Here is a 27462-nt window from a genome sequence, read left to right as displayed (position 1 = left end):
ATTTTTCACTGATACATTTTATGAAATTGGGGTGGTGGAAAAGTGTTAAGGTTCCACTTGATTTTTTGTAGCACTTGCTGTGTGATATGGTCCTAAGGTACTGCTCAATTTTAGCATCCAGTGGAAGCTCTTGGCTCTAGCCACGTTGTGAAGATTATGCTGTTGTTGAATAGATAACACCCATCAGCAAGAGTTCATGAATCTTATTAGCTTGTGATATACGTTTGAGGGGGAGGTTTGTTTGTAATTGTTGTTAAAGTGGTTACTGTATAAGCCGAATGTTCCCTCCATGCCCAGATCTTCCATTCTCTCTGGTCAAGGGTTAACACAAAACATTGTATCTTAGTTTTTCAACATCGTTTGTCATGGTAGCTTCTCTCCTGCCAATATCTCAGTGCAGGTGAAACAGAGAATGTAAATTCCCTAAGTTACAGGAGGTGGGTGAGCAACATTGGTTTGAAACTATGGAAATGGAGAAGATCAGGAACAAGCTAGTACTTGAAATGCACACATTGTGGAAGATTAGTCATAGTTTAATGTATTCCAGACAGTGTAAGAATATCAATTTTCTTTTTTGAAATTAAGAAGAAAGACAAGCATTAAGTGTCATCTCAGGATGGGATCTACAATCATCATGTCAGATCATGCTTTATCTTTGCTGGGAATAGTTTTTTTCCTCTAAAGCACATGTTTAAATCTAAGGATCTTTCTTGGTGGATGGTGAACCTAGTTCTTTCAACCAGCTGACAGGTGGTACTTTGGAGATGCCAGTGTGGCATTGTAGTTTAGGTTTTCTCTTACTCTTTTGCGAGGAGAGATTTTTTTTCAGTGTTCAAATTGTTAGATGGTAATTTGGTACTTTCTTAGAAAATTATAGCATATAATTTTCGTTCTAGGATTACATTATACATAGATCAGAGCTGAAGACATAGATACATTGCCTTCACTCGAGAAAAATGAGTAAGTTCTAGGGCCATCAAAAATAACCTGGTGAAATTTAAGCCTTGATAGTGGGGAGTATCTATCTAAATATTCTTCTATAATGCTGGCATCTTAACAAATGAATATGTATCATAATAATGTGATACATTTCTTGGATCCATGGTCTCTGTCACAGTACTGGAAGGGAAACTGGAACTTCAGAAGTTGAACAATATATACTATGGCTGTGATTATTGCACTTTGGTGTATAAGGTATTTTTACAAACATTCAGGACTATCTTGTTAATGTGTTGTAATATAGAGTTTCTTTAATTTTTTTTAAATAAAATTTTTTTTAATGTTTATTTTAGAGAGAGAGAAAGAGAGAGAGAGAGAGAGAGACAAGAGTGTGAATGGGAGTGGGGCAGAGAGAGAGGGAGACACAGAATCTGAAGCAGGCTCCAGGCTCTGAGCTGTCAGCACAGAGTCCAATGTGGGACTGGAACCCATGAGATGGGAGATCATGACCTGAGCCGAAGCTGACTGCTTAACCGACTGAGCCACCCAGGTGCCCCATAATATACAGTTTCTTAAGTGCATAAGTTTGTAGAAATTTAAATTCCAATGGAAATAATGTAAAATGCATGTAAAGTTCCACATCATTATTTACAATATGAAAAGAGTGGAAGAAACCTCAGTGCTCATTCATGGCATGAAATATCCCTTAAAATACTTTCATAAAGAATTTTAAATATAAAGTAGGCATGAGATTTTATATATCATAATCTCAACTTTAAAATCAGATGCAGTGGGGGCACCTGGGTGGCTCAGTCGGTTGGGCAACCGACTTTGTCTCAGGTCATGATCTCACAGCTCGTGGGTTCGAGCCCTGTGTCGGGCTCTGTGCTGACAGCTCGGAGCCTGGAGCCTGCTTCTGATTCTGTGTCTCCCTCTCTCTCTGCCCTTCCCCCACTGTTGTCTCTGTCTCTCTCAAAAATAAACATTAAAAAAAATTAAAAAAAATAAAATGAGACGCAGTGAGTAAGACTGTAGAGAAAGGATATAGAAGCTAGGTTTAACAGTCACGAGTTTGGGTTTCTTGGGCGTTAACCTGTCAGCTGAAGGGTAGAGGTGGGGAAACGTTAACTGAAAGGAAAACTATCATGGTGCTAGCAGAGGTTGTCTCTGGGTAATTGTATATGATTTCTGTTATCTTTTTGTATTTCCTAAATTTTCTACAGTAGCTATACCCTAATTTTATCGTAGAAAATAATGAAAGCTGCACTAATAGCAAAACAAACAAACAAAAACAACAAAAACCTTAAAATCTTAACACTGACCTGTTTCAAATTTTTCATTTCTCTCCCTTATAAATGTAGAAAGCATTTTATTCTTGAGATGAAAGTTTGGGCCTTAGTATCCATATTCTGCTCCTTTAGCAGATAGTCCTCCCGGGAGACACCTGTTTCAAGGGCATGTACTGGGCTTGATGGCTTGAGGTTGCAGTGCCATCTTTGGGACATGGCTGGCATAGCTGGTTGTCACCATTTGTTGACGATGTGAGATACACAATTATAATATGGTTTTGTGATAGAGGCCGCTAATACGGGCAGTTAATTGGTCCATTATCCCAAGGATTATGATGAGTGGATGAAACTCCAGTCATTCTTGGTTCATTGAAATAGCTTCCTCATTGATTTCCTATTAACAGCCTCATTGTGCCCTTTGATCTGTACCAGAGCAAAGTTCACAAGTGATTTCTTTTTCTTTTTTTTAAAAAAAAATTATTTAAATTCAAATTAGTTAACCTACAGTGTAGTATTGGTTTCAGGAGTAGAACCCAGTGATTCATCTCTTACATAGAACACCCAGTGCTCATCCCAACAAGTGCCCTCCTTAATGCCCATCACCCATTTAGCTCATCCCCCTGCCCACCTCCCCTCCAGCAACTCTCAGTTTGTCTTCTGTGTTTAAGAGTCTCTTATGGTTTGCCTACCTCTCTGTTTTTACCTTATTTTTCTTTCCCTTCCTCTATCTTCATCTGTTGTGTTTGTTAAATTCCACATATGAGTGAAGTCATATATTTGTCTTCCTCTGACTGACTTATTTCATTAGCATAATACACTCTAGTTCCATCCATATTGTTGCAAATGGCAAGATTTCATTCTTTTTGATCGCTGAGTAATATTCCTTAATGAGGAAAAACTGAGAGCTTTCTCCCTAATGTCCAGAACATGACAAGGATGTCCACTCTTACCACTATTGTTTAACATAGTACTGGAAGTCCAAGCCTCAGCAATCAGACAAAAAAAGAAGAAAGAAAGAAAGAAAGAAAGAAAGAAAGAAAGAAAGAAAGAAAGAAAGAAAGGAAGGTTATCCAAATTAGCAAGGAAGAAATCAAACTTTCACTCTTCACAAATGACATGATACTCTATGTGGAAAACGTGAAAGACTCCACCAAAAAACGGCTAGAATTGATCCATGAATTCAGCAAAGTCACAGGATATAAAATCAACATACAGAAATCAGTTGTATTTCTATACACCAATAATGAAGCAGCAGAAAGAGAAATCAAGGAATCAATCTCATTTACAACTGCACTGAAACCCAAAGAATACCTAGGAATAAACCTAACCAAAGAGGTAAAAAGACCTTTATGCTTTAAACTATGGAAAGCTTATGGAAGAAATTGAAGAAAACACGAAGAAATGAAAAAACATTTCCATGCTCATGGATTGGAAGAACAAATATTGTTAAAATTTTGATAGTACCCGAAGCCATCTACACATTTAATGCAGTCTCTATCAAAATAATACTAGCATTCTTCACAAAGCTAGAAAAAACAATTCTAAAATTTGTATGGAACCAGAAATGACCCCGAATAACCAAGGTAATGTTGAAAAAGAAAATCAAAGCTGGAGGCATCACAATTCCAGGCTTCAAACTACATTACAACATTTTACTCATCAAGACAATATGGTAGCGGCACGAAAACAGACACTCAGATCAGTGGAACAGAACAGAGAACCCAGAAATGGACCCACATACATATGGCCAACTAATTTTTGACAAAGCAGGAAATAGCATCCAATCAGCAAATGCTGTAGGGAAAACTGGACAGCAACATGCAGAAGAATGAACCTGGACCACTTTCTTACACCATACACAAAAATGAACTCAAAGTAGATGAAAGACGTAAACATAAGACAGGAATTTGTCAAAGTCCTAGAGGAGACGACAGACAGCAATGTCTTTGACCTTGGTTGCAGCAGCTTCTTACTTGACACGTCTCCAGAGGCAAAGGAAACAAAAGCAAAAATGAACTATTGGGATCTCATCAAGATAAAGAGCTTCTTCACAGTGAAGGAAACACAAGTGATTTCCAATTCGGTGTTCTCCTTTAAATATTTCTGTGGTTTTCTTTAAGATAAAAATAAGAAATCCTTAGCATGTCATACATTTTAGGCTTCTGACTTCTTGTCCGTACAAACTTCTCTCCAGCCTTACCAGATTACTTCCAGTTTTCAGAGGAGCTCATCTCTTTTTCCATGTCCCCTGTTTCTCTGTTTCTCTCCCATTCTAGCGTGCCCTTCCCATTTCTTCATCTGGCTGTTTCCCATGGGTCCTTCCAGACTCAGGTGAAAGGCCACTGCTGAGAAGCTTTTCCCAGCTCCACTCAGCCCCCAATCTTATTTATTCCCCTGGGTAACACTTGTCATACTGCATTTTAACTCTTTACTTCTTCCTGCATTGAATTGTGAGGTCCTTGGTGTCAAGGACCTTAGTTCACCTCTCTACTCCTAGCAGTTAGCTCACAGGTAAATAGTGAAATGATCAAACATCATTGAATGAATGAATGAATGAATGAGCTTTGGAATCAGGTCACGGTGTTCCCGTAACTTTTCTTTCTCTTAATTTTCTCCATCTATAAAGGAAGATCATAGGTGGATTAAATAAGAATATGTTTGAAAAGCAATTAGCATAATGGCTTGGGTATAATAACAAAGAAACATTTGGTTTTTTATTCTTCTCTCTTTACAACACCTCTCTAGTTTCATGTTTCTCACACCTGGTGGCTCATGTCTCACTGATACCAAAGTCCCCACCCAGTCAGTGCCTCCTGTGTATTCAAATGTGTAATGAAGTCTCCCCAGTCAACCAGTGGTTATGCTGATCACATGCATGCGCTATGACTTTTGTACCAACACCTCACCATCACTCACCACACATACTCACTGCCTCCCCGTTAAGCACACAGTCAGCATCTCTCTTACCTTTGACTTAGTCATCTTGCTAATCACAGAGAAACTCAGCTTTATGGATTCCTAACCTAAGTGTGGCCCTCTTTTTGAGAAAAACTTTTCAATGCTGAGAGTTGGTCTTTTATGCCAACAACAGTAAATACAGGTTGTCCTCAGTTTTCATTTGTTCCACTTTGATTCAACCTACTTTATCCACATTATATATTGGCACCTTTATGTTGCCTTTCTGTGCACAGTTTCACCCACACAGGAGCTGATGAACAAGTACTTTGTGGTAGCACAGGATGCCTGCCTGCCTGCCGGCCGGCAGTTCACGTCCCCACAATTGCTATCTCTGTTTGTGAAGGAGAATTTTTTATTTTTCTTTTAACGTTTATTTATTTTTGGGACAGAGAGAGACAGAGCATGAACGGGGGAAGGGCAGACAGAGAGGGAGACAAAGAATCTGAAACAGGTTCCAGGCTCTGAGCAGTCAGCACAGAGCCTGGCGCGGGGCTCGAACTCACGGACCGCAAGATCGTGACCTGAGCTGAAGTTGGACGCTCAACCGAGTGAGCCACCCAGACGCCCCGTAAAGGAGAATTTATATGTGTAATTAATAGGGTTTTATTGCCTTTTCCTTTATTATTTTTTTTTTTATTTTTTTTTTTTAAATTTTTTTTTTCAACGTTTTTTATTTATTTTTGGGACAGAGAGAGACAGAGCATGAACGGGGGAGGGGCAGAGAGAGAGGGAGACACAGAATCGGAAACAGGCTCCAGGCTCCGAGCCATCAGCCCAGAGCCTGACGCGGGGCTCGAACTCACGGACCGGGAGATCGTGACCTGGCTGAAGTCGGACGCTTAACCGACTGCGCCACCCAGGCGCCCCCTTTATTATTTTTTAAAATGGTAAGACACTTACAATCTTTTGTTTATTTACTTTCTTAGCAATCCACAAAAGCACCAGCACCCCCCTGCCAGGGATCCCTTCCCAATGTGAATTGTTTCTTCAGTCTTACTGTCATTTCAAACAAGTTGAAATAGAATTTAAAGAAGTTGTCTTAGCAAATTAATTTTCATTACCTGTGCTTCATATTTAGTCCATGTTTAAAATATTGTAACAACCATTGGAACATTGCAATGTTCAAGAAGTTGTACCATATTTAGTGACAGTAAATGAGTTTTTTTGGGAATGAGTTATTTTCCATGTAACAAATACGTGCAATTTTTAGGGTTCATTTATTTGATTTTCGTGGTTGTTTTGATGAAAAGTTAAGAACCTTTCTGGGAAGGTTTTTTTCCATGTAACAAATAAGTGTAATTTTTAGAGTTCATTTATTTGATTTTCATGGTTGTTTTGATGAAAAGTTAAGAACTTTTATCTTAATATTAGGAACTCTATATTTCTTGCTGTATACTCTATGACTTACACACATACACACACACACACACACACACATTTTGTTACCAAACTTACATGGAATACATGGTTTTGAAAGAGAAAAAACCCACAATCAATTGCTCTAATGAAAGGTAACCTTATTATCAGCAGCCTCTCAAAGTTTCAGAAATTTTAACTTTCTTCTGAAGTATTTATCCTGCCTAAAATCTCTTTCTCTGTAACATTTTAACATTTATTTTATTCAGCTATAACATAGCTTCTTTCAAAAAGCACACGAGGTTTTCAATAGCTTTATTACTTTTTCTGCAAAAGGTAAATTTCTCCTGAAATTAACTGTCTTTGTGAGTTATATACTTGCATTTTCTTGCTAAGAGTGGCATTTACACAAGCATTTCAAAGATCATTCAAAGGGCTGCTATCAAAAGGCAATGTTGTTGAATTGCAGACATTTCCTTTTAGATGCCTGAGAGAATTGGACTATATTCTTCACTTCTTTTTTTTATATATATATGAAATTTATTGTCAAATTGGTTTCCATACAACACCCAGTGCTCATCCCAAAAGATGCCCTCTTCAATGCCCCTCAGTTTGTTCTCAGTTTTTAAGAGTCTCTTATGCTTTGGCTCTCTCCCACTCTAACCTCGTTTTCTTCACTTCTAAGATTAATGAGTGCATGCTGTGTCCTAGACATTCTGTTAATCCTGGAGAAAAGCAGTGCCCTTGTTCTCAAGGCGCTCACAGGCTGATAGGCATAGGACAAACAGCGTGTTGCTGGTGGGAGTAAAGGAGACTTAGCTAAGCCAGCAGGTTGGGGCTGTGAAAGAGATATCAGGAAATGCTCCCAAGAAGTGGCAATGCTTGAGGTGAGTGTTGAAGGGTAAGGAGAAACAAGCTACTTAGATGAGGAGAGTGAAGAGGGCTCCAGGTAAAAGAACCGGGGAGGGGCAGAGTGACAGAGGTATGAAAAAGCATGCCCTATTCTAGAAACTGAAAATAGTCCATGCATCTCACTTAAAGTTAAAAAAAAAAAAAAAGTAAAAGGCATTCAGTGTAGAAAAACTTTGGAGTCACTTTAAATATTAACTGGGGTCCCTGGGTGGTTCAGTCAGTTAAGCCTCCGACTTCGGCTCAGGTCATGATCTCATGGCTTGTGAGTTCCACGTTGGGCTCTGCGCTGACAGCTTGGAGCCTGGAGCCTGCTTCAGATTCTGTGTCTCCCTCTCTTTACCCCTCCCTGCTCGTGTTCTGTCTCTCTCTGTCTCAAAAATAAATAAACATTGAAAAACAATTTTTTTAAATATTAAAAAAATTTTTAGGTTTATTTATAAGAGAGAGAGAGAGAGAGAGAGAGAGAGAGAGAGAAGCAGCATGAGCAGGGGAGGGGCAGAGAGAGAGAGAGGGAGAGAGAGAATCCCAAGCAGGTTCTACATTGTCAGCATAGAGTCCGACACAGGGCTCGATCCCACGAACTGTGAAATCATGACCTGAGCTGAAATCAAAAGTCAAATGTCCAACCATATGAGCCACCCAGGCGCCCCTGATTGCGGTCACTTTAGACCACCCAGCATATACCTGCTCATTGCAGTGGTTGTCCAAGAGGATCTCTGATGCTTTAGAGCCACCAGGCTCACCCTGGAATGTTGCCTTTTCATAAGATCCTAGGCTCTCTGCCTCAGTAATCTGGCCTCAAGGGCATCTCTGTAATCAACAACACACCAACTATCATGAGGACTCCTGGTGGCTTCCCCAGTGTCATCTCATAAAATAACACCATTTGACCATTTACCAGCACACAAAATTTCGTTTGTTCCTCATTTTATACCAAGTTAAAACCAAACCCCTAATGGGATTCAGGATTCTTTACCATGTGCCTTTCTCACATATCCTTTCAGAATTAGGTCAAAAGAATTCGAAGATTAAGAACAAGAGTAGGCCTGGGGCACCTGGGTGGTTCAGTCAGTTAAGCGTTCGACTTTAGCTCAGGTCATGATCTCGTAGTTCGTGATTTCAAGCCCTGTGTTCGGCTTTGTGCTGACAGCTTGGATCCTAGAGACTGCTTCAGATTCTGTGTGTCCCTCTCTCTCTGCCCCTCCTGGCTCATGCTCTGTCTCTCTCTGTCAAAAATAAACATTAAAAAATTAAAAAAAAATAATAAGAGTAGGCCATCCTGGGTTTGAATCTTAATCCTGCTACTCAATTAAGCTCTAACATAAAAATAAGAAATTCTTTTTGCTTTAGTGTCTTCATGTATGACGTGGATATCAGTCATACCGTGTAGTGTGGTTTTAAGAATTCAATAGGCTAATATATTCTGAGTAATTGGTATAGTAAACATCATATAAAATGGCTGACTATGAAATAATTTTATAATGCCTATTTTGTTTCAGACTTTTTTTTATTATATTTAATTTGACCACTTAATATTCTTTGAATATGCTGTTTTTAGTTTTTATGCCTTTGGAATCCCTGTCAGATGACATTCTATTTGGCCTAGCCCAGATCTCACCATCTTCAAGGAGCCTTCCTTAATTCCCCTTATTGAAATTAATTATTCTTTTCTTACTTCAACAGAAATTAGTACCTCTGGTAAAAGAGGAACAATAATGATAATTTTATTGAATTTAAATCCAGTGGGAAAAGAGGATATTTAATTCTGTAACGCATACAGTGTTTAGAGCAATTTCTGGAATTTATTCAGTTGACTTGTTGACTAAACTAACGTTTATAGTGAGCATCTACTAAGAAAATAATGATTTTACTGAGAAATTTTACCATTGGTGAGTAAATGAATTATTCTGAATTTCATTTTACAAATGAATCCATGCTCCTGTATTATATACATCATGATAGAGATGATAATCACCTAGTAACACGATGGGAAAAAGGTTTTCTGGATGTATGTTTGCGTGTAGAACACTACATGCACCAAAGAGAAAATGAAATGTTTCTTTCCTTATCACATATTTTTTATTGAAGACATATATAAAACACTATTACATTCAGGAATACATTGCAATCAGAAATATCTAATCCAAAAGAGGAAATTTTTTTAAATAATTTTTTTTGGAAACAAGGTTATAAATACTCTGTCTTCTTAATGTCTTCCTCTCCCTTCACCTAACAAGACTTTTCTGAGCGAACCCATTTATGCATTTGAATGCTTTCTCTACAGGTAATTGCATAGGGTGAGAGATATGACTGAAATTACACATTATTATATTTATTCATTAGATCTCATTTCTTGGGCTTCTGGGTTCATTTTCAAACCTTAAAATAAATGCTATATCAGCTTTATCTCCTAGATAAATCAGTATCCTAGCTCTTCAGCAGTGAAGGGGAAATCTTGCTTTCCACTTTCTGTTTTGTTTGATATTTTAAAAATATACCAATTTCAGAAATTTAAGTCATATATGAGTGATACTGACCGTCTTGGAATGATGGAGTTCTCCTCACTGATAATGTTAAAAGAGAAAATGAAATGGTTCCGGTCTTGTTTCCATGAATAGTGTAAGGGAAAACATCCACCAGATGTACATTTTCTCTTTTGGAAGCACCCTTAAATCTTTGTGTATTGATGGAAGGAAAAGTTCACAAAGAAATTTTCTTACCCTTCTCACAAGAGATTTCGGTGAAATTCTTATGCTTAGTACTATTTTCTTAATTTCTCAGTCTTAAAGTATTTTCAGTTTTAATACTGTTAGCACCTTACATTTAATTATTTACTAGTTTTTTTTCATAATTTAAAAAATTATTGTCCCAATAACATGCAAAGTTCAAAAGCAGAATATCCACATCAGGATATGCCACAGGACTGAGTGCATGAGAGATGTTACATGGCTGGGACTGTTAAAATGACCATGGTACTGATGCTCCTTGGCTACCCTATGGATTCGTCAAATTATAGAGTTATGAAATGTAGCAGAATCTTGGTTGTGAATAACTACGGTAAAGAATGACTATAACAACTGGTAACACACATGATTTGGAAAAGATGAGAAAACATGTAAATAACCTTCTGGCATTATACCGTTGTAGCCATTCAGCATTTAAACTTCACAAAACCCATTTTTTTTTTTTTTTTGAGAGATAGTTTTTCTTCCAAGTAGGAAATAGCAAAGACCCTGCAACAGACCAAACTAGATCCTCTCCGTGTCTGATGAGGTTATAACATTGAAACACTGGCCAGAGTGCCCAAGCAATGGCCTCAAGGTTTTGTACCACAACTAGCAGGTTGTGGTCATTTTACCTCTCTAGTTCTAGATTCCTCTTCTGTAAAATAAGAGAATTGGACAAGAGGTTATGTGTGATGCTCCAAGTTCTACAGTAGTTTTAGTTATAAAGGAACAAATCAAGAAGCAATGCGGTTATTTCCTTCCAAAAGGAATAAGCCCTGACAATAAGTTTATTTCATTTACATTGTCTTACTGGTCATATTATAGTTACCACTATACAGTTTACATATGTTACAGAATTAAATAAAACTATCTTGCTAGAACCTCTCTTTCACAAGCCCACTTTATACCTACAAGGAGTAGCTATCTGTGCAAGTGTTTCCATTTCATTCATTCAGCAGGAGCAGCAATGTTAAAAAGAGAAACACAACTTGGTAGTGGACTTAAATATTTTGTTACTTATTCTTGGTAGGAACCCAAAGCTGTATCCCCAGGGTTTTAAGTCTAGAAATGAGTTAGAAGTTCTATGAAGTGAGAAATCATGTTTGTCTTCTTCCCCTATATATTGACGGAGACAAGACCAACACTCCACACATAATAGCTTCTAAGTAAATATTGTTGAATACGTGCATGACTACAGAGGTGCTTTGGAGAATATCTGATTGCCAAATGAAAGCTCTATGACTCAGGTCACTGAAACCGAGTAAACTATATTTCATATGGTTTTTTGACATAATTAGCAAGAATAGAGAAAACATTCCCCTTAAGAAGGAAATACTCTAATACTTTCCCTAAGAACTGTTTATACTCCATCATTGTCATAATTCTTTTGACTATCATAAATTATTTTACAGTTACTGATATAAATCAATAAAGTGCGATACACATTCATCCATATTGATTTATGTATATATGCATATCTATCTATCTATCTATATATATATAATTCTTTTCGGTGAACCATTTTCAGTGGTGCATTCAGCTGGCAAACACTTTCCCTGTATTATATTAACCATGCCCTAAATATTGCATATCTTGAGAAACCGAACAAATGACTTCAGATGTCTAATGATAGATGCTCTATTTTCCTTTTAAATCTTCTTTCAGAAATGTATACTTCATTCACTTTTTCAATTAAAAATTTTTAATAGAAATATTTCTCTAAAGGTATTTGCCTGGCAAATGCAGGCAAGATTTCTTTTGCAACCTCCAAGAACAAGAGCATCCTGGCTTACATGACCAGTCCTATGGGGCTGAAGACCTCTAAGATTCACCTTATGAGTTATGTGCTATTTATTAGATGGTATCAAAGGATAGAAAACATTTTCTTTAAGTTTTTTGGCACATTATTTAAAACCAGAAAGAATTACAAAAGGCTTATCTAAAGTGCTTAGCCATATTCTCCCCCCGCCCCAAAGATATATTCAAAGAGTGGCATTGATCTTAGAATGTTCAAATATTTGTCGGCTGCTAAAATGTTAAATATACTACATTATACATCTTTGATGGATATGTTGGTGATCACTAGGTGGAAGGTGTCCATATAGAATACTGACCAAAAGCACTTACTGTTGGGAGTAATGTATGTTACTATATCGTGTTACTCTGTGTCGAGATGTCATTGGAGATGTGGAGCCAGTGGTTTGACTTACGTGAATGTTGGGACTCATCATTTGTGTCACTTGAATTTCTGGCCCTACCAAAATACTGCCACTCATTACAGGCCCCATACAGCCATCAGTCATGCTACCATTGCTCGTGTCAGGCATACCAGGACTAGACAGCACTCTCTCGGCATAGATTACATTGTGCGTGTTGGCTAACTCAGCAGGTATGCAGATATTCCCTTGAACATCATAGACAGGTGCCATTACTGTTTCGGTCACTACAACACTGGGTGCAAGCTGAGGATCGAAAACAATTGTTGTGGGTTGCACACATGGGTCAGCTGTTGTATAAGTCTCTGTCACTACGATATCCCCGTGGATCATGGGTTCCGGTATTGCCATTTCTGCCTGGAATTCAGCTTCTGAGAGGGTCATTCCTGAAGATTCATTAACAAAATAATTAGGCCCCAGCAAAGGCAGGTCAGTACTGATAGGTATACAGGCCTGCTGTGAAGGAAATGGTTCAATTTCTGTGTCTAAGCAGATTTCAGCCAGAGTCCTAAATTTTGGGTCTAAAGTTTCCATGTAGCTTTCATCTAAATCATCCACAATCCAACTGCAACAACCAATGGAGCCAACAGGAGACCCTACTCCCTCGTGGTCATAAATGAGCAAGCAGTCGTTTGCAGGCCGACATTCATCTTCATCTGCATAAGCATACGCTTTCTAAAATTAGAGGAAAAACAGGAAGTTAAAAGTTACTTTTCCTTTAAAATAACCAAAGAATGACAACAATGCTTTAGAGATGTCTGATCTGAGAAGATTATAATGGAATGAACTGAAAAAAACACGATTTTTCGCTGTATTTCTAAATAATTGGAATTTTTAAAGGAGATCAGAGGGCACTAATGGTGTATAGAATCTGAAGCAATGTGAACTGCTCTTATTTGAAAGCTAACAAATAATAGTTTCTGCATTTTATTCAGATTTTGGCAATCTGAATTTGTCAGACAATGTTTTAACTTTTTGGATTTATAGTCTTTTGTTTTTGAGGGGTCTAGAAATAACAAAATATATTTAGTTATGTTCAACATGTTATTTATTTAAGGAGAGATATTTGATCAACTTGGAATAAAAGCATGTATAAACATGTCAGTATCTTTAAGCTTCAGAGACTTATGTCCAAATGTTCAGTGGTTTTACATGACCGAAGCAAAGAGAGCCAAGATGTCTTTGGAGTTAGGTTAACAGGAAGAAGGCACTAAAAGGTTATCTACTGTGACTTTCAAATTATTTTTAATGATGGACCCTTTGAATGTAATGCTAGGTAGGAGCCCTGTATATGGAACTAATGAAAGGGAACTTCTCTGTGGGAAGACGATGAGGTGGCTGCTCTCCTCCAGCTGCTATGGCTCTTGTTGGGTTCCGTGAAATCCTACGGGGCCTGACATAATCTTATCCCCTCTCTGTTTCATAAATAAGGTAACTGAAAGCCCAGAGAGAGTGAATGGCGTGCCCCAGACTCAAATAATCATAGAATGCTACCTCAAATCCAACTATCTTTTTTACCCTACATCATGCTGCTTACCCTCTGGTCTATGCGAGATTCTAAATTCTACCATTAGAAATGGATGGTTTTAAGTCTTGAAAGCAATTATTCATGAGTTTGGTATTACCATAAACATGCCGCTTAATATTTTCAAGTGACACCTCAGTAAGAGGATAATCCCCCTTGTCGGGGGCACAAGTTGGCTGTGGGGGTGGAGGGTGGTGGTGTAAAACATGGCAGAAAAGAAACACTGTACGTTCTGCAGAGGTTTTATCTTGTAGGGGGAGAGGCTGCATCTCACCACCTCTGAAACCTAGTGCCGTTTTTTAAAAGTTTTTTGTTTGTTTGTTTTTGGGTTTTTTGTTTGTTTGTTTGTTTTGAGAGAGAGAGTGGGAGAGGGGCAGAGAGAAGGAAAGAATCCTAAGTAGACTCCTGCATTGTTAGTGCAGAGCGCGATGTGGGGCTCGAACTTACAAACCCTGAGATTTAATGTATCAGGCACCAATTGTAATCAAAGGAAAAATTTTGAAAAATCAAAGGACATTAAAGGTAAGGCTCTTTTAATGTTACTGTGAATTTTATGAATGATTCATTAAATATAATTTCTATGTCATTTCTATGACACATAATTTGTGCCCATTTATTGGGTGTACTTAGTGATATCTATCACTCATCTAAATAATCAATACTGTTCATGTGATGGTATTTGTAATCACCAATTTTAGGGAATAGCTTACATTTACAACAACATCCTTAACATTTTTTGTTGTTGTTGTTAATAGCAGGTAATAACTCATGTATTACCATATATGGAATAAAACAGGCTAGTTGAAATATGAGATGAAATGGATTGCTATTAAATGAAATAAACATACTAACTAGGGATTCACAGGGGATTTATTTACCCTTTGTGCCACCCTGTCAGGCCAACCCAATGCCTATGGAGCTTTCTTCTTTGGAATGCTCAGACCCATGATCCCTTCTCTTAGTGAGGGACACGTATCCCTTGGGGATGGGGCACTGGATAGAGAATAGGAGACCGGGGTTCTAGGCCCTGATCTATCACCAAGTCATGATGATACTCTGTTTCTGAGTTATCATTCTCTTCCTTTCCCAGTCCTGGTTTTTAATTTATTTTTTTCTCCTTTCATTGGAGGTACCTGCAGGGTAGGAAGGACACCATAAAGAGAGGACATGCATACATTTTTTTTTTTCTTGATCAGGATCTTCCCGTTTTGCTGCTGCTATGGGAAACAAAGTGGTAAAAGCAAGAGACAGAAGACAGAAAAATGGGAAAAAATGAAGTAGGGAATAATGAGAGATGCTAGCCTTTTCCACGATAGTAAGATGGATGTATGTCAGTTGAATATGAAATGCTTTGGCAAATTGGCTTTCTGTATTATAAGGAGAAATGAAATACTTTTTATTCAGGATTGAAATAGAGTTGAGAATAACTGAATATATTTCAGAAGAACCTATTGCCATCATTGTTATCATTCAGTGTCAAGACTATTTTGTATAATCGTGTTCAGGGGGATTACCTCAGAGAAATAACTGTCCAGGAAAGCCATGTTCAGGCCCGTGTCTGCATATTCCCACTGGGTTCCTATTGTGGAACTCCTCCTCCGTCGAGCTCCTGCTGAACCTCCGGCCGCCACGCCAGCGGCCGTCACAAGGTCTGTGTTCAGTTCCACTCCTGACACACCCCCTTCAACCGTTCCTCCGCCCGCGTAGGTGTTAGTGTAGATTTCTGAAAGGACAGAGCATTCGTGGAACAGTGCTTGAGTGGTCCGCACTGTTCATCCATGTCAAACCCTGCTAGCCACTGTCTGCCATGTTGCACCACCACACATGTGAGTAGGTCCTGGAAAGCAAGGCCAGGAGCTATTTGAAATCTGCCCAGTCTTAGTTCCCTCATAAAATAAAAGTCAGTAAATGGTACAGAGGGAGCCAGCTTTTGGAATTGGCCTCTGATTTGCACAAAAATATCCCCTAGACTCACAGGTATGGAGCCAGCCAAGGGGAGCAGGGCCTCTGCCTGTCTGCATCAGTCCTTCTGTCACTGCCTCTGGCAAGCTCCCTGGCCTGTGTGAGAGGGCTTGCACCCCCCTCAGGACCGCTCCACAGCAAGGCCAGCAGAAACTGAAACAGTCCTCACTCACCACCGGTGCTGGAGGGAGAGCTGGCTTTCACAGGAATGTTCAGCCACCTTAGACTCTGCATCAGAGTCTGGTTTGGGATACTGAGGAAGCACTGCTGAGAAATCTCATGTTTGTCCTAGAATTGGACGACCTCTCTACTTCGTTCATTCATTGCCCACTAGTTGAATATTTTACAGTATTCCTAGGTGTACATGGAACTGGTAAATTAGGAGAATATAAGTCTGGTGAGGCAAATGCATGGATTGCATTGGCAGATATACTGTTTTTTTAAAGGCACTTATACATGAAATTAATCAAATGCAAATGCATGGATTTAAGAAGAATTCTTCAGTGTATTATTAGAAGAGCATATTTGCTGCTTTTTCTTTTCTCTTATTATTATTATTATTATTATTTTTGAACAGCTTTATTACAAATAATGGCTCCAGTAGCTGTCTGTGCAAGGCACTATTCTAATGTATATTTTTAATGTATATATACATATTTTATGTACATGTATATGTGTATATTTTGTGATATATATTATATAAGTTATTTATAGGTAACTTACATAATATATAGTAAGAACATTATATATCATACATAATATGTATATATGTGTGTGTATCGCTCTTTACAGGGACACCTTGAAGTAGGTGTTATCATAAACTAAGTTTCAAAGATAAGGAAATTGAGGCCCAGAGAGGTTAAGTGCCGCCCAAGCACATAGCAGGGGATCAAACTCAAACACTCTGGTTCTAGAGTTTGCCTTTCAAATTGCTACGCCATACTCCACTGCCTGTAGTTTAAGAAAAGTAAAGCGATGACTTCAAACATGTTACTTGCCCTCTCATTATGCTATCATCCAAAAGTATTGGCAGATATACTGTTTTTTTAAAGGTACTTATACATGAAATTAATCAGGTTAAATAATTTTGCAAACTTTAACAAGAAACAGATTTTGGTGTCCACTGACCAGAAGAATCTATACGATCCTGGGTATTAGAGGCTGTCATTGGTACACATATATTTGACACATCCTGAAAAGAAAGAGAAACATTTTTGAAATAAATGCTTTATGTTAAACACATAACAAATGACATAGTTTTCTTTCTGTGTGTCGTGCAATTATCAAGACATGCTCGCTTGCACTGAAACCCCACCCCGCTCTGGACCATGGCCATCCACTCACCCTGTCCTCCGGGCGGGCCCCTTCTATCCCCCAGGCCTGCATCACTCCATCTCCCCCTTCTGGCACGGGAGCAAACCTCGTCCCCAGGCCTTCGGGCTGTCTTCGTTTGCAGCAACACATGAGGAGCAGGAGGGGCGCCACTGCCCAAGAAAGTGGATAGAGACTTAACACATTGTTGCTCAATTTAGGAAGTCACTGAATGTATCATTTTTTGAAACATGTGGAATTATATTTAGAACCAAAGGGATGAATACAAATATAAGAAAGCATCAGTTCTCCCTGAAGAGTTGAATATATAGATCCATGTTTATGAATACAAAACCACCAAATCACATAGACTTTTAGAGCTGGACTGAAGGGAATTTGGGATTATGTAATCGGAGTTCTCTCCTGATATATTAGAAAAATTAGGCCCTTTATACCCTCGATTCCAAGACTCAAGAATCCAGGATTCTGATTCCTAGTCCCCCATGTGCATGCATGTGCATTTATATGTGCATATGCGTGCACATATAGTCATCTGTATATGTATATGTATTTGCAAGCCTGTGTACACATATGAATAAATATGTACTTATCTCCAAGAGCATGTGTATAAGTGCAGGTGCCTTATACATATATATACATATATTTGCAAATCCATATAAAAACCGATATATACAAATCCGTGTAACCAAACACCATATATACACTATAAGTTAAATACATAATCAGTATATGTAATCAAAAGGATTGAATACAGGTTTCAGTTACAGGACCTAGAAATAGGACTCTTCCTCCAGCCTTATACCAACCACATATCACCCTTAAAACCAACCACATATCACCCACTAAATTTAATTGAGCTATTTACATTTATTTTAAGATCTTGTATACAAAATATAATGGAAACTTTACTTCAGTTCTACACTTTAATCCAGAAATTTACACATTTCTTAAGTTTTCTAAGATTCTAGAATATACTCAGTTTAGTTCTTTGGGTCCCCTCTAGTGGTTTTTTATACTTTTAAATGCCCTAGTATAACATGCGTTCCACTGAGTTAATTACAGGTATGGAAGAAAAATGTCAAAGCTGCTAAATCAGCGCTTTTTACTGATTTCCCTGAAACAGTTAATCTCACTCAGAGCAAACATCAAAAGTCTTAAATGAAGGCCCTTTGAGAATTAGGTTTTGGGCAAGGACCTCTCCTCTCACTATCACGCCCAAAACACAGCCTGGGCTTCTTCACTGAGAACCGATGACTTTGTCCAAAAGGGTCTTCCCCTCCTATTCTACAATCAACTTAACAACTCTTGTGCTTTCTTGGCCTGAGTAAGGAACAGTGGTGAAATTTTGAGTGCTAGTCCACTGGGAATGTGGCTAATTCTGGGTGTTTATCCCTGAACTACACATTAGCTTCATTAGAGGGCTTAAACATGCCACAACTTGGGTCTCATTTTGAGTATTCCTGCTTGAACATGATTAATTAAAAGACCTCCAATGATTCTAATGTGCAGCTAGGATTGAGAACCTCTAGCTTAATTTTTTTTTAATGTTTATTTATTTTTAAGGGAGAGAGAGAGCGAGAGAGCATGAGCAGGGAGGGGCAGAGAGAAGGAGACATAGAATCTGAAGCAGGCTTCAGGCTCTGAGCTGTCAGCACAGAGCCGGATGTGGGGCTCGAACTCACAAACTGCGACATCATGCTCTGAGCAAAAGTCAGATGCTTAATTGACTAAGCCACCCAGGCACCCTGAGACCTGCTGGCTTAAAGGCAAACTGACACCTCGACTCATCGGCTCTTGTCATGTTCTGGGAAAATATCTCCAATATCATTATGATAATCACTCATGATCTTGGTATTATCTTACAAATTCATATTATTTTAAGAAATAAAGTTTGCCCAAAAGTCATTTGTTATTTTTTCATTCCTCAGAATGATAATGTTTTAGTTTGTACTTACCTATTGAAACATGCTAATGTTTTAGTTTGAAGGATTTAGTCAAATTGCATTGTAGAATCCAATTTTTGATTTCCACAAAATCTAAAGTATTGGGGCAGGGAACTAAAATGTGTTACTCCTCTGAGGGCCTACATGTTTTAAAACATGTAAGGAGAGGAGGACACTTTTTGATGTTTCCATAGGGACTTCAACATCCCTGTGACCATGGTCCTACTTGCAGATACTCTTATCAAGAGTCCAGAGGCTAATTCTCTCTTCTAGGCTCTTCTCCCTACTTCCTGCTATACCAGAATGAACAGGTCACCTGATCTCACACAGCCTCACTGATTTCTCATTGCCTGTGGACTGAAGCCCAGAATGTTTGGCTTATCATGAACATTCCTACAGACGGCTCCCAGCCTACCTTTTAGCCTGTCAACTTCCTGAGTGTTCTGTGCCCTACCATCCCTGTCCCTGTTTATGATTGGTTTATTCCTTTCAGATTTCCCCAGATACCATCCTCCTTCTAAGAAAACCTTTAGCTTTTAGGGCCTGGCTTGAAGCCACCTTCTCCATAAAGACTCCCAACCTTCCCACTTGGACTTGATTGCTTCTACCTCTCTTAATGCACTTTGCTGAATTTTTCATTTTAGGATTTACTCTATGTTTTGCTGTATTATACTTAGGAATTTGCTTGTGTTTTTCATCTTTATGACCCTCACTGACTCTAACTGTAACTATTGAACAAGCACATGCCCTTATTAGCCCCATTGTTTACTTCCAAATTCCCACAAGAATTGCTATAGATACCAAAAAGAAATGGCCAAATTAACCTAGGCATCCCAGTGAGCCTGGTTACATTCTTATTTTGAAGAAGTGCTGAAAAGGGAGATTCAATCCAGTACTTACAAAGCAGTAGTAAGAGTCCCAGGGCAATCATGCCAATGCCTGTTGGTCCAAGACCAACATTTGAACCCTCAATTTGGTCTTCAGTGATGGTCCCATCTATATCACTGGTAACCAAGCTGCCATCCCCTGTGTTGATGCCTGTGGTACTAGAGTACAAACATATGTGGTTGTAGTCACAATCACAGGCCTCTAACTCCACGATCTGTGGCAATTCACATGCTCTGTTAAAGCTGTCCTTCACGATGATTGGGATTTGGTAAACTGTGGCGTATAAAAGCTGCTCAGCCGTCAGGATTGCAGAAGTAGCTGAAAAGAAAGAGAGGAAAAAGAAAATAAATTGGAATTCCTTGGAATAATGCTTCCTAATACCCAAGACTAACCCAGGGCCTGAGTTTTTCATACTCTCTTAGTCATATGGCATCCTATACTTAATTTTTAAACATTTATAATGAATTGTTCAATACTTTTTGCTGCTTAATTATTTCTTCTTTTTTTTTTTTAAGTTTATTTTGAGAGAGAGAGAGGGAAAAGCAGAGAGGGAGGGATAGAAAGAATTCCAAGCAGGCTCCACACTGTCAGCAGAGAACCAGGCACGGGGGCTCAACGCTACGACCGTGAGATCATGACCCGAGCCAAAGTCAAGAGTTGGACACTTAACTGACTGAGCCACCCAGGCATCCCTGAATTGTTATTTCTATGAAGCAGGCTGGGATCCTGTTGCTTATTTCCAAAACAACAATATTTGTCATATTATATGTACTCAATAAATATTTGTCCAGTGAATGAAGAATATTGAGTTGAAAGGAAATATTGGAAGTGTTCTATTTAGGATTACAGTTTGCAAATACCCTCCTGAAGACTATTGTTTATCTCTTATTCAAAATCGCTGTCCTATCATTTAAATTTAAATTATTCCAATAACTATTTTCCTAATTCTTAGTTACCATTGCCTATCAATTTGTATAGAAACTATTGTTTAAAACATAGGTTGAAATTTATTTATCAACCCAAGGAGGGCTTAGAGATGATTAAGTGTACACCTAAATCATGAATATTAATTGATTAATCCATAACATGCAATAATTATAGGTATTATTATTTATTAATTTCATTTAGCTATATGATAAGCCAGCTATGTCTACCAAAATATAGCCTATGCACAAAGAGTTGAATGAGGTGATGCCATAGCACATTAAGTGAAAGTTTATTCCTTTCTTTAACACCAACATTGAAACAGGACTCTAAGAATATTCTCTCCAATGTGATTATATTTTTTACTGGCAAATCTATTATATAATTTGAATACCTTTACAAACCTCCACATAGAACCTTTTTTTTCTTATATTTTTACTCATAATATCTAGGATCTTAATGAGGAAAAAGTGGTTAGTACTTGTTATTTACTTCATAGTTATTTACTTCATATTGGACTTCATAGGAAGGGTGAATTCAAAGTTGTCTTGATTTTTGTTTCTTTTTTTTTTTTAAACTTTATTTTTTATTTTTTAAAATTTACATCCAAATTAGTTAGCATATAGTGAAGCAATAATTTTAGGAGTAGATTCCTTAGTGCCCCTTACCCATTTAGCCCATCCCCCCTCCCGCCATGCTCCAGCAACCCTCAGTTTGTTCTCCATATTTATGAGTCTCTTCTGTTTTGTCCCCTTCCCTGTTTTTATATTATTTTTGTTTCCCTTCCCTTATGCTCATCTGTTTTATCTCTTAAAGTCCTCATATGAATGAAGTCATATGATTTCTGTCTTTCTCTGACAATTTCACTTAGCATAATACCCTCCAGTTCCATCCACATAGTTGCAAATGGCAAGATTTCATTCTTTTTGATTGCCCAGTAATACTCCATTGTGTGTATATATATATATATATATATATATATATATATATATATATATACCACATCTTCTTTATCCATTCATCCATCGATGGACATTTGGGCTCTTTCCCTACTTTGGCTATTGTTGATAGTGCTGCCATAAACATGGGGGTGCATGTGTCCCTTCGAAACAGCACACCCGTATCCCTTGGATAAATGCCTAGTAGTGCAGTTGCTGGGTCATAGGGTAGTTTTATTTTTATTTTTTTGAGGACCCTCCATACCGTTTTCCAGAGTGGCTGCACCAGCTTGCATTCCCACCAACAATGCAAAAGAGATCCTCTTTCTCCACATCCTCGCCAAAAGTTGTCTTGATTTTTAATGGGGTTATTTTAATGTGCTTAACTTTTTAAAATATTGAAATGATTTTGTGGAAAAGAGCCAAAAGGTTTTATTATGGAAACAAGTTGCCTAATTTCCTCTTTTGACTAAGTGCTTAATGGTGGTCTGTTTTCTGGCATCATCTTAGGGTTTCTCCATTCTACGAATGGAAAAGCTTAGTGGCCTCGGGAGATGGGAAGTGTTTCCTCTCTGAGGACTGACCCCTCTAAAAATCTTTAACTGTTGCCTCAAATGAATATGAGATTAGGGAGCTATTGTAGCCCAAATGAGGTCCTCTTAATAGCATTTCATTTCTATGTATATTTAACATCTCAGGGAAATAGAACCTAAGGTATGTAAAACGTTATCTTCTCTGAAATTTACTTTCATTTTAAAAATCAATTTCAGGCATTTATTTTTACATAGCAACAGTTAGCACAAACATACATATTACTTGGGTATCTTTACTCTTTAAGTACTTTGGTTTATGTATTTCCTTGTATCTAAATTCTCACATAATTCTTTTTTTTTTTAATTTGCAAATTTTTTATTTTTTTAAGTTTCGTCTTTTTAAAAAAAATTGTTTTTAATGCTTATTTTTGAGACAGAGAGAGACAAGAGGATGAGTGGGGAAAGGGCAGAGAGAGAGACACGCACACCAGAATCCGAAGCAGGCTCCAGGCTCTGAGCTGTCAGCACGGAGCCGAACGCGGAGCTTGAGCTCAAAAACCGTGAGATCATGACCTGAGCTGAAGTCAGACACTTAACCAACTGAGCCACCCAGGCACCCCAATTCTCCCATAATTCTAATTTTAATTCCGTGTGTACTACACCTTAATAATATATATGTACTACTGTTTGCTTAACCATTCTTCTCATATTGAGCAATTCGGATTTAAATTTTTACCTTTACAAAGAGTCTGAGCTCATCATTATTTCTAGAAAAAAATTCATTGAACTTATGTGCATTGATCTTATGATATTAGAAAATATGTAATTGTATCTATGGAATACTTGAGTTGCAGAAACTTTTAAGTGATTTGCCCGAAATAATTTAGCTTAGGGAATTACGACATATGGTGAGTTAGTGAAGGACTCTATTTCAAACTGTTCAAATATTGGTTTAGCACACCATATAAAATGGCAAATAAAGTGATTATTTACATACTAATATTTGTAATTGCAGTATTGATAAAACATGTTTACTTTTATTTCAGTTTAAAATTTTTCCAAATATCCTAAGTATGAATATGAAAGATTTTCTCATTTAATATGAATATGGCAAGAATCTTAGAAACAGAGATAGAAAGTATTACATAACTTGCCTAATTATTTGGTAATTGTTTTTGCTTTTGGTCTTAAAGTTTGAGCAAGTTTGGATTCCACTTACCATTTATTGATCTGATATCCCATAAGTCAGCTGTCCCTGGTGGCTGATCAGCCACACAGAAGGTAAAGGGAGCCCCATAAGAATGATCATAAACAGAGATAAGGATTGATGGAGAGGCAATGCAGATGTATTTACTTTCAGCAGAAATGACTGGACAGTAATCATGAACATCCGGTACTTCGATACATATGGTTCCTGTTGCTGTTTTCCCAGAGCCATCTGAAATAGCAAAGCATCATGAGTATTGGGGTAAATGGTGTCAGGGAGAAAATCCTTTCTTATATTCTATGATGATGCCACAACATAGAGGAATAGCATGAATGACTCCTGAAGTGGTGCATGATGGGTTCCTGCGTACTTCAATGACCTGAAGCCACTCTTGTCTTTGCTCACTACCTTCCAGCCACACTGGTTTCTTTTTAATTCTTGAAACATATTTCTTCCTAACCCAGGACTCTTGTGCATTCTATTCATTCTTCCCAAAATGTTTTTCACCTCCATTTCATTCAGCCAACTCCTACACATCCCAAGATGCAAAATTAAATGTCCTTCAAAACAGGCTTACAGTTTCTAGTCTTATGTTGTCCCCATAAACAAGACTCCCAGTCCAGTCTAGAGCCTTCCATTCAGGATGCTTATTGATTTCCGTATTTGTAGGAAAATAACCACAATTGAAATTAAAGAATTGTCTGTATGCTTTTTCTTTCTGTTTTACTATTTATTTTAATTCCATCCATTAGATGCTATTTCTCTCTGAAATGGCACTTCTGAAAACAAATATAAATCTATGAGGTTTTTTTCCCTCACCCATTCAAAACAAATTTTGGGTCAATATAGTTTATTAGAAGGGCAGAAGAGCAAGAAATTTGAATCTGGACTTTTAGTTCACTTTTCCGTCTGGATGGCTTGTGCCTATGCAGATACTCTGCTTAGGCAAGTAAACAATAGCCCTTGTTTTAGTTTTCTGTTGATACATTTTGATAGTTTTTTTCTCCCTCTTTATCACTTGATGACTAATTTTTATTCTAGTTTTTGAAGATATTCACATATGACCAACATGCAAAGATAGGCTGTGATCAACATGGTTAGAGTCCTTTTAAGGAAGTGGCTTTCTAGTATGCTGATAACAAATAAGACTGTAATATTTCTATAACTGACGCAGGTGTTAGAAGTGACACAGAATGAAGACCAGAATGTACGGACTATAATGACTTGGGGATTATCACGGTTTCTTTTAAAATCTTTTACTGCCCATTTATCTTTTTCTTTGGCTACTGTAGAGCTCAGACATAAACAGTGCAAACCTACAGTATCTATCTTCTATTAGGTGTATATCTAGAACACCTATTTTCTCTCTTCTTTTCTAGTTACTGACCTTTTTCTGTTTTGTTCTGTAGTAGCTGGTTTCCTAGGCACTGTTCAGAGAATGATTAACTGTTGGTAAATAAATAAACTCCTGTTGCTATCACCAAAAAGGAATGCTTAATAGCTTTTCCCGTGAGAAGCAGCTCAGTTACAAGTTAGTTCAGTGCATCTGCTCTTATGACTTTTAATTTGGCTCTTATATTTGGAATAATCTTGTGCTTTAACATCTTACTTTGGACATGTCTACTCAAGCAGCACTTACACAGGCCTCTCACTGTAGCTCAGTTTTTGTGGTTCTAAAATAACTATACTCTGGGACACTGACTTTCTTCTAGGTCATTCCCAAATGAACTTTGCATACACCTTGTAGTGCTTCCTTTACGTAAACATTCCTAACATACTCTGAAAGTTGGATGAAGCGTCTCAAGAAATGAGGCCAGAAGCAGAAATTGAATTTTATTTATAGACTTAAACTTTTATGCTTTCTGCTGTAAGCCACATACTGTTCTTTTTTGGAAGTAGGTAAAATAAATTATGCTTAAATGTAAATTATGGTATGGGTGGACTGAATTCAGTTCTTGATCTAAGGTATTTAGAACTCTCTGTAAGTCTTGCAGACACACTAAATATGTTATTTGAGTCAATCTAGTATAAATACTAGAATTACATTTATATTTAATGGAATAATAATAATTTTATTGAAATATTGAAAATACATTTTCTTACCATCTACAGCCAGGATCTCTGCTGTGTATATCCCATTGGTAATATATTTTGACTTCTTATCAAATTCCCTAGACAATTGTAGCTCACCAGTCCTTGAATCTACTTTTAACCAGCTGCCTGCATCATGTCCTATGATATACCTGTTTTTAAATAAATAAGTTCATCATTTGCTTATGTGAAAGTTAATGATTTTAAGTCACATGCAATGCATTAAACTTAAATATAGTGTTCGTATGTTTTACAGTGATAATTGCCTTGGTTTATAAAATGTATATATATCAATAAAATTTTAGTGTTGAACATATTAATACACAGGTTCACAACAGAGTTTTAAAATTTCAATTCTTACTCTTCTAGCTCTTAATATAATTGTTAGTAAAATGAGTCTCTTTCAGGTTTGTTTATTGTAGCAATATCTACTGAGGGAATATACTTTATTCATTTTTACATGTGGTGCCCTTCGTTTTTCCTAGATTTTAAGGTGTATTAGTTTTAGGGTACTTCGCTGTTGGCCTGTTATGGGTTTTAGTATTATATAAATAATATAATATAATAATATAATGTATTCAAAATGCTCGACCTTATTGAAAGAAGATCTGGCCTCTGTACCCGGTACAATTTCAAGTGTCCAAGGCACTTATTTCTCACATCCTTTTTCTCTATCCCATACTGATAGACTTCATAATTTTTGTTGTCTATCTATTTGTTAACCTATTAAGTAATCAAATTGTTAATATCAAAGTAATTTACAAATCAATAAACTGTTGACTCCAAAAATATTAGGAGGAGGAAAGAAGAGAGACAAGGAAGGAGAATACACTTACATATTTCAATAGTCATCTTCCAGAATATCTTGTATAGATCTAATTCATGTATAATCTGTGTACCTAGTGCCTCTAATGCCTACCTTTCTACTTCTCCAGTTCTGAGTTTATACTCATCAAATTTCTGAAACACCTGTGTTTTAGTTTCTATTATCTTTTTTCTTCCTCTTAAGCTGGTGGTTGAAATTAGTCCCAGAGTCATTAGATAACAGGTTTTAAGGAAACAAGCAGTGACTCATCTTTTATGAGGTCTTATAGTTTACAAAATGGCTTACTCAGCCTGGGGCCAGGGTGGTAACAACTGGCCACAAAAAGATCAGAGAGACTCAGGGAGTCAGAATCTCCTAGTAGTTCTTTGACCTTATGGTTGCTCCCTGTACACAATTACCATTCTAACCTTTTGGAGTCCATATTGCAAAACTCAAGACGTATTTCAACCCACATACACTAGTACATTCTATATGAACTAACACTGGACAAAACCACATTTTACCACTTTGATATGAGCACAGTATTTGTGGTACCTGACATTTGTTGCAGGATTCCCCGTGTCCATATCTATAGCTGTATATGTGCCAAGCACATAATTCAATAAGGAATTTCCTTTTATTCCTTCTCGAATGCTGAAGGTCATGGAATTTGGATGAAATGTGGGTCCTTCTCTCACATTAACAACCTGAATTCTCACAGGGGTTGAGTGCATTCGGAATTGAGAAGCAACTGAGTGGTGAAATTCAGCTTGGTTTTTAACTCCAATACTAAGATGAATATTAGGCATTTGTTCATAATCCAGCATCTGAAATGATAGAAAATAAAAAACTCTGAAAAGACAAAAGAGCTCTCTTTTGGTAGAATAAGTAGCCATGATAAGAAAGCAACATGCTAGA

General features: G+C 37.5%; 1 protein-coding gene across 1 annotated transcript in view; it reads right to left on the bottom strand.

Moving 5' to 3' along the window:
• Positions 1-12303: 12303 nt before the first annotated feature.
• DSG4 (desmoglein 4) overlaps positions 12304-27462 on the bottom strand; it is a 39329-nt gene continuing 24170 nt past the window's right edge. Inside the window, 8 exon segments of the mRNA XM_042909685.1 lie at positions 12304-13071; positions 15436-15644; positions 17012-17075; positions 17228-17367; positions 20059-20364; positions 23661-23879; positions 25752-25891; positions 27100-27371. Of these exon segments, the coding sequence (XP_042765619.1) occupies positions 12304-13071; positions 15436-15644; positions 17012-17075; positions 17228-17367; positions 20059-20364; positions 23661-23879; positions 25752-25891; positions 27100-27371 (2118 nt within the window).

This window comes from Panthera leo, chromosome D3 (genome assembly GCF_018350215.1).
Source record: "Panthera leo isolate Ple1 chromosome D3, P.leo_Ple1_pat1.1, whole genome shotgun sequence".
In the NCBI taxonomy this organism is placed as follows: Eukaryota; Metazoa; Chordata; class Mammalia; order Carnivora; family Felidae; genus Panthera; species Panthera leo.
Note: the sequence above shows the minus strand (reverse complement) of the source record. Positions and strands in the feature narration are given on the sequence as shown.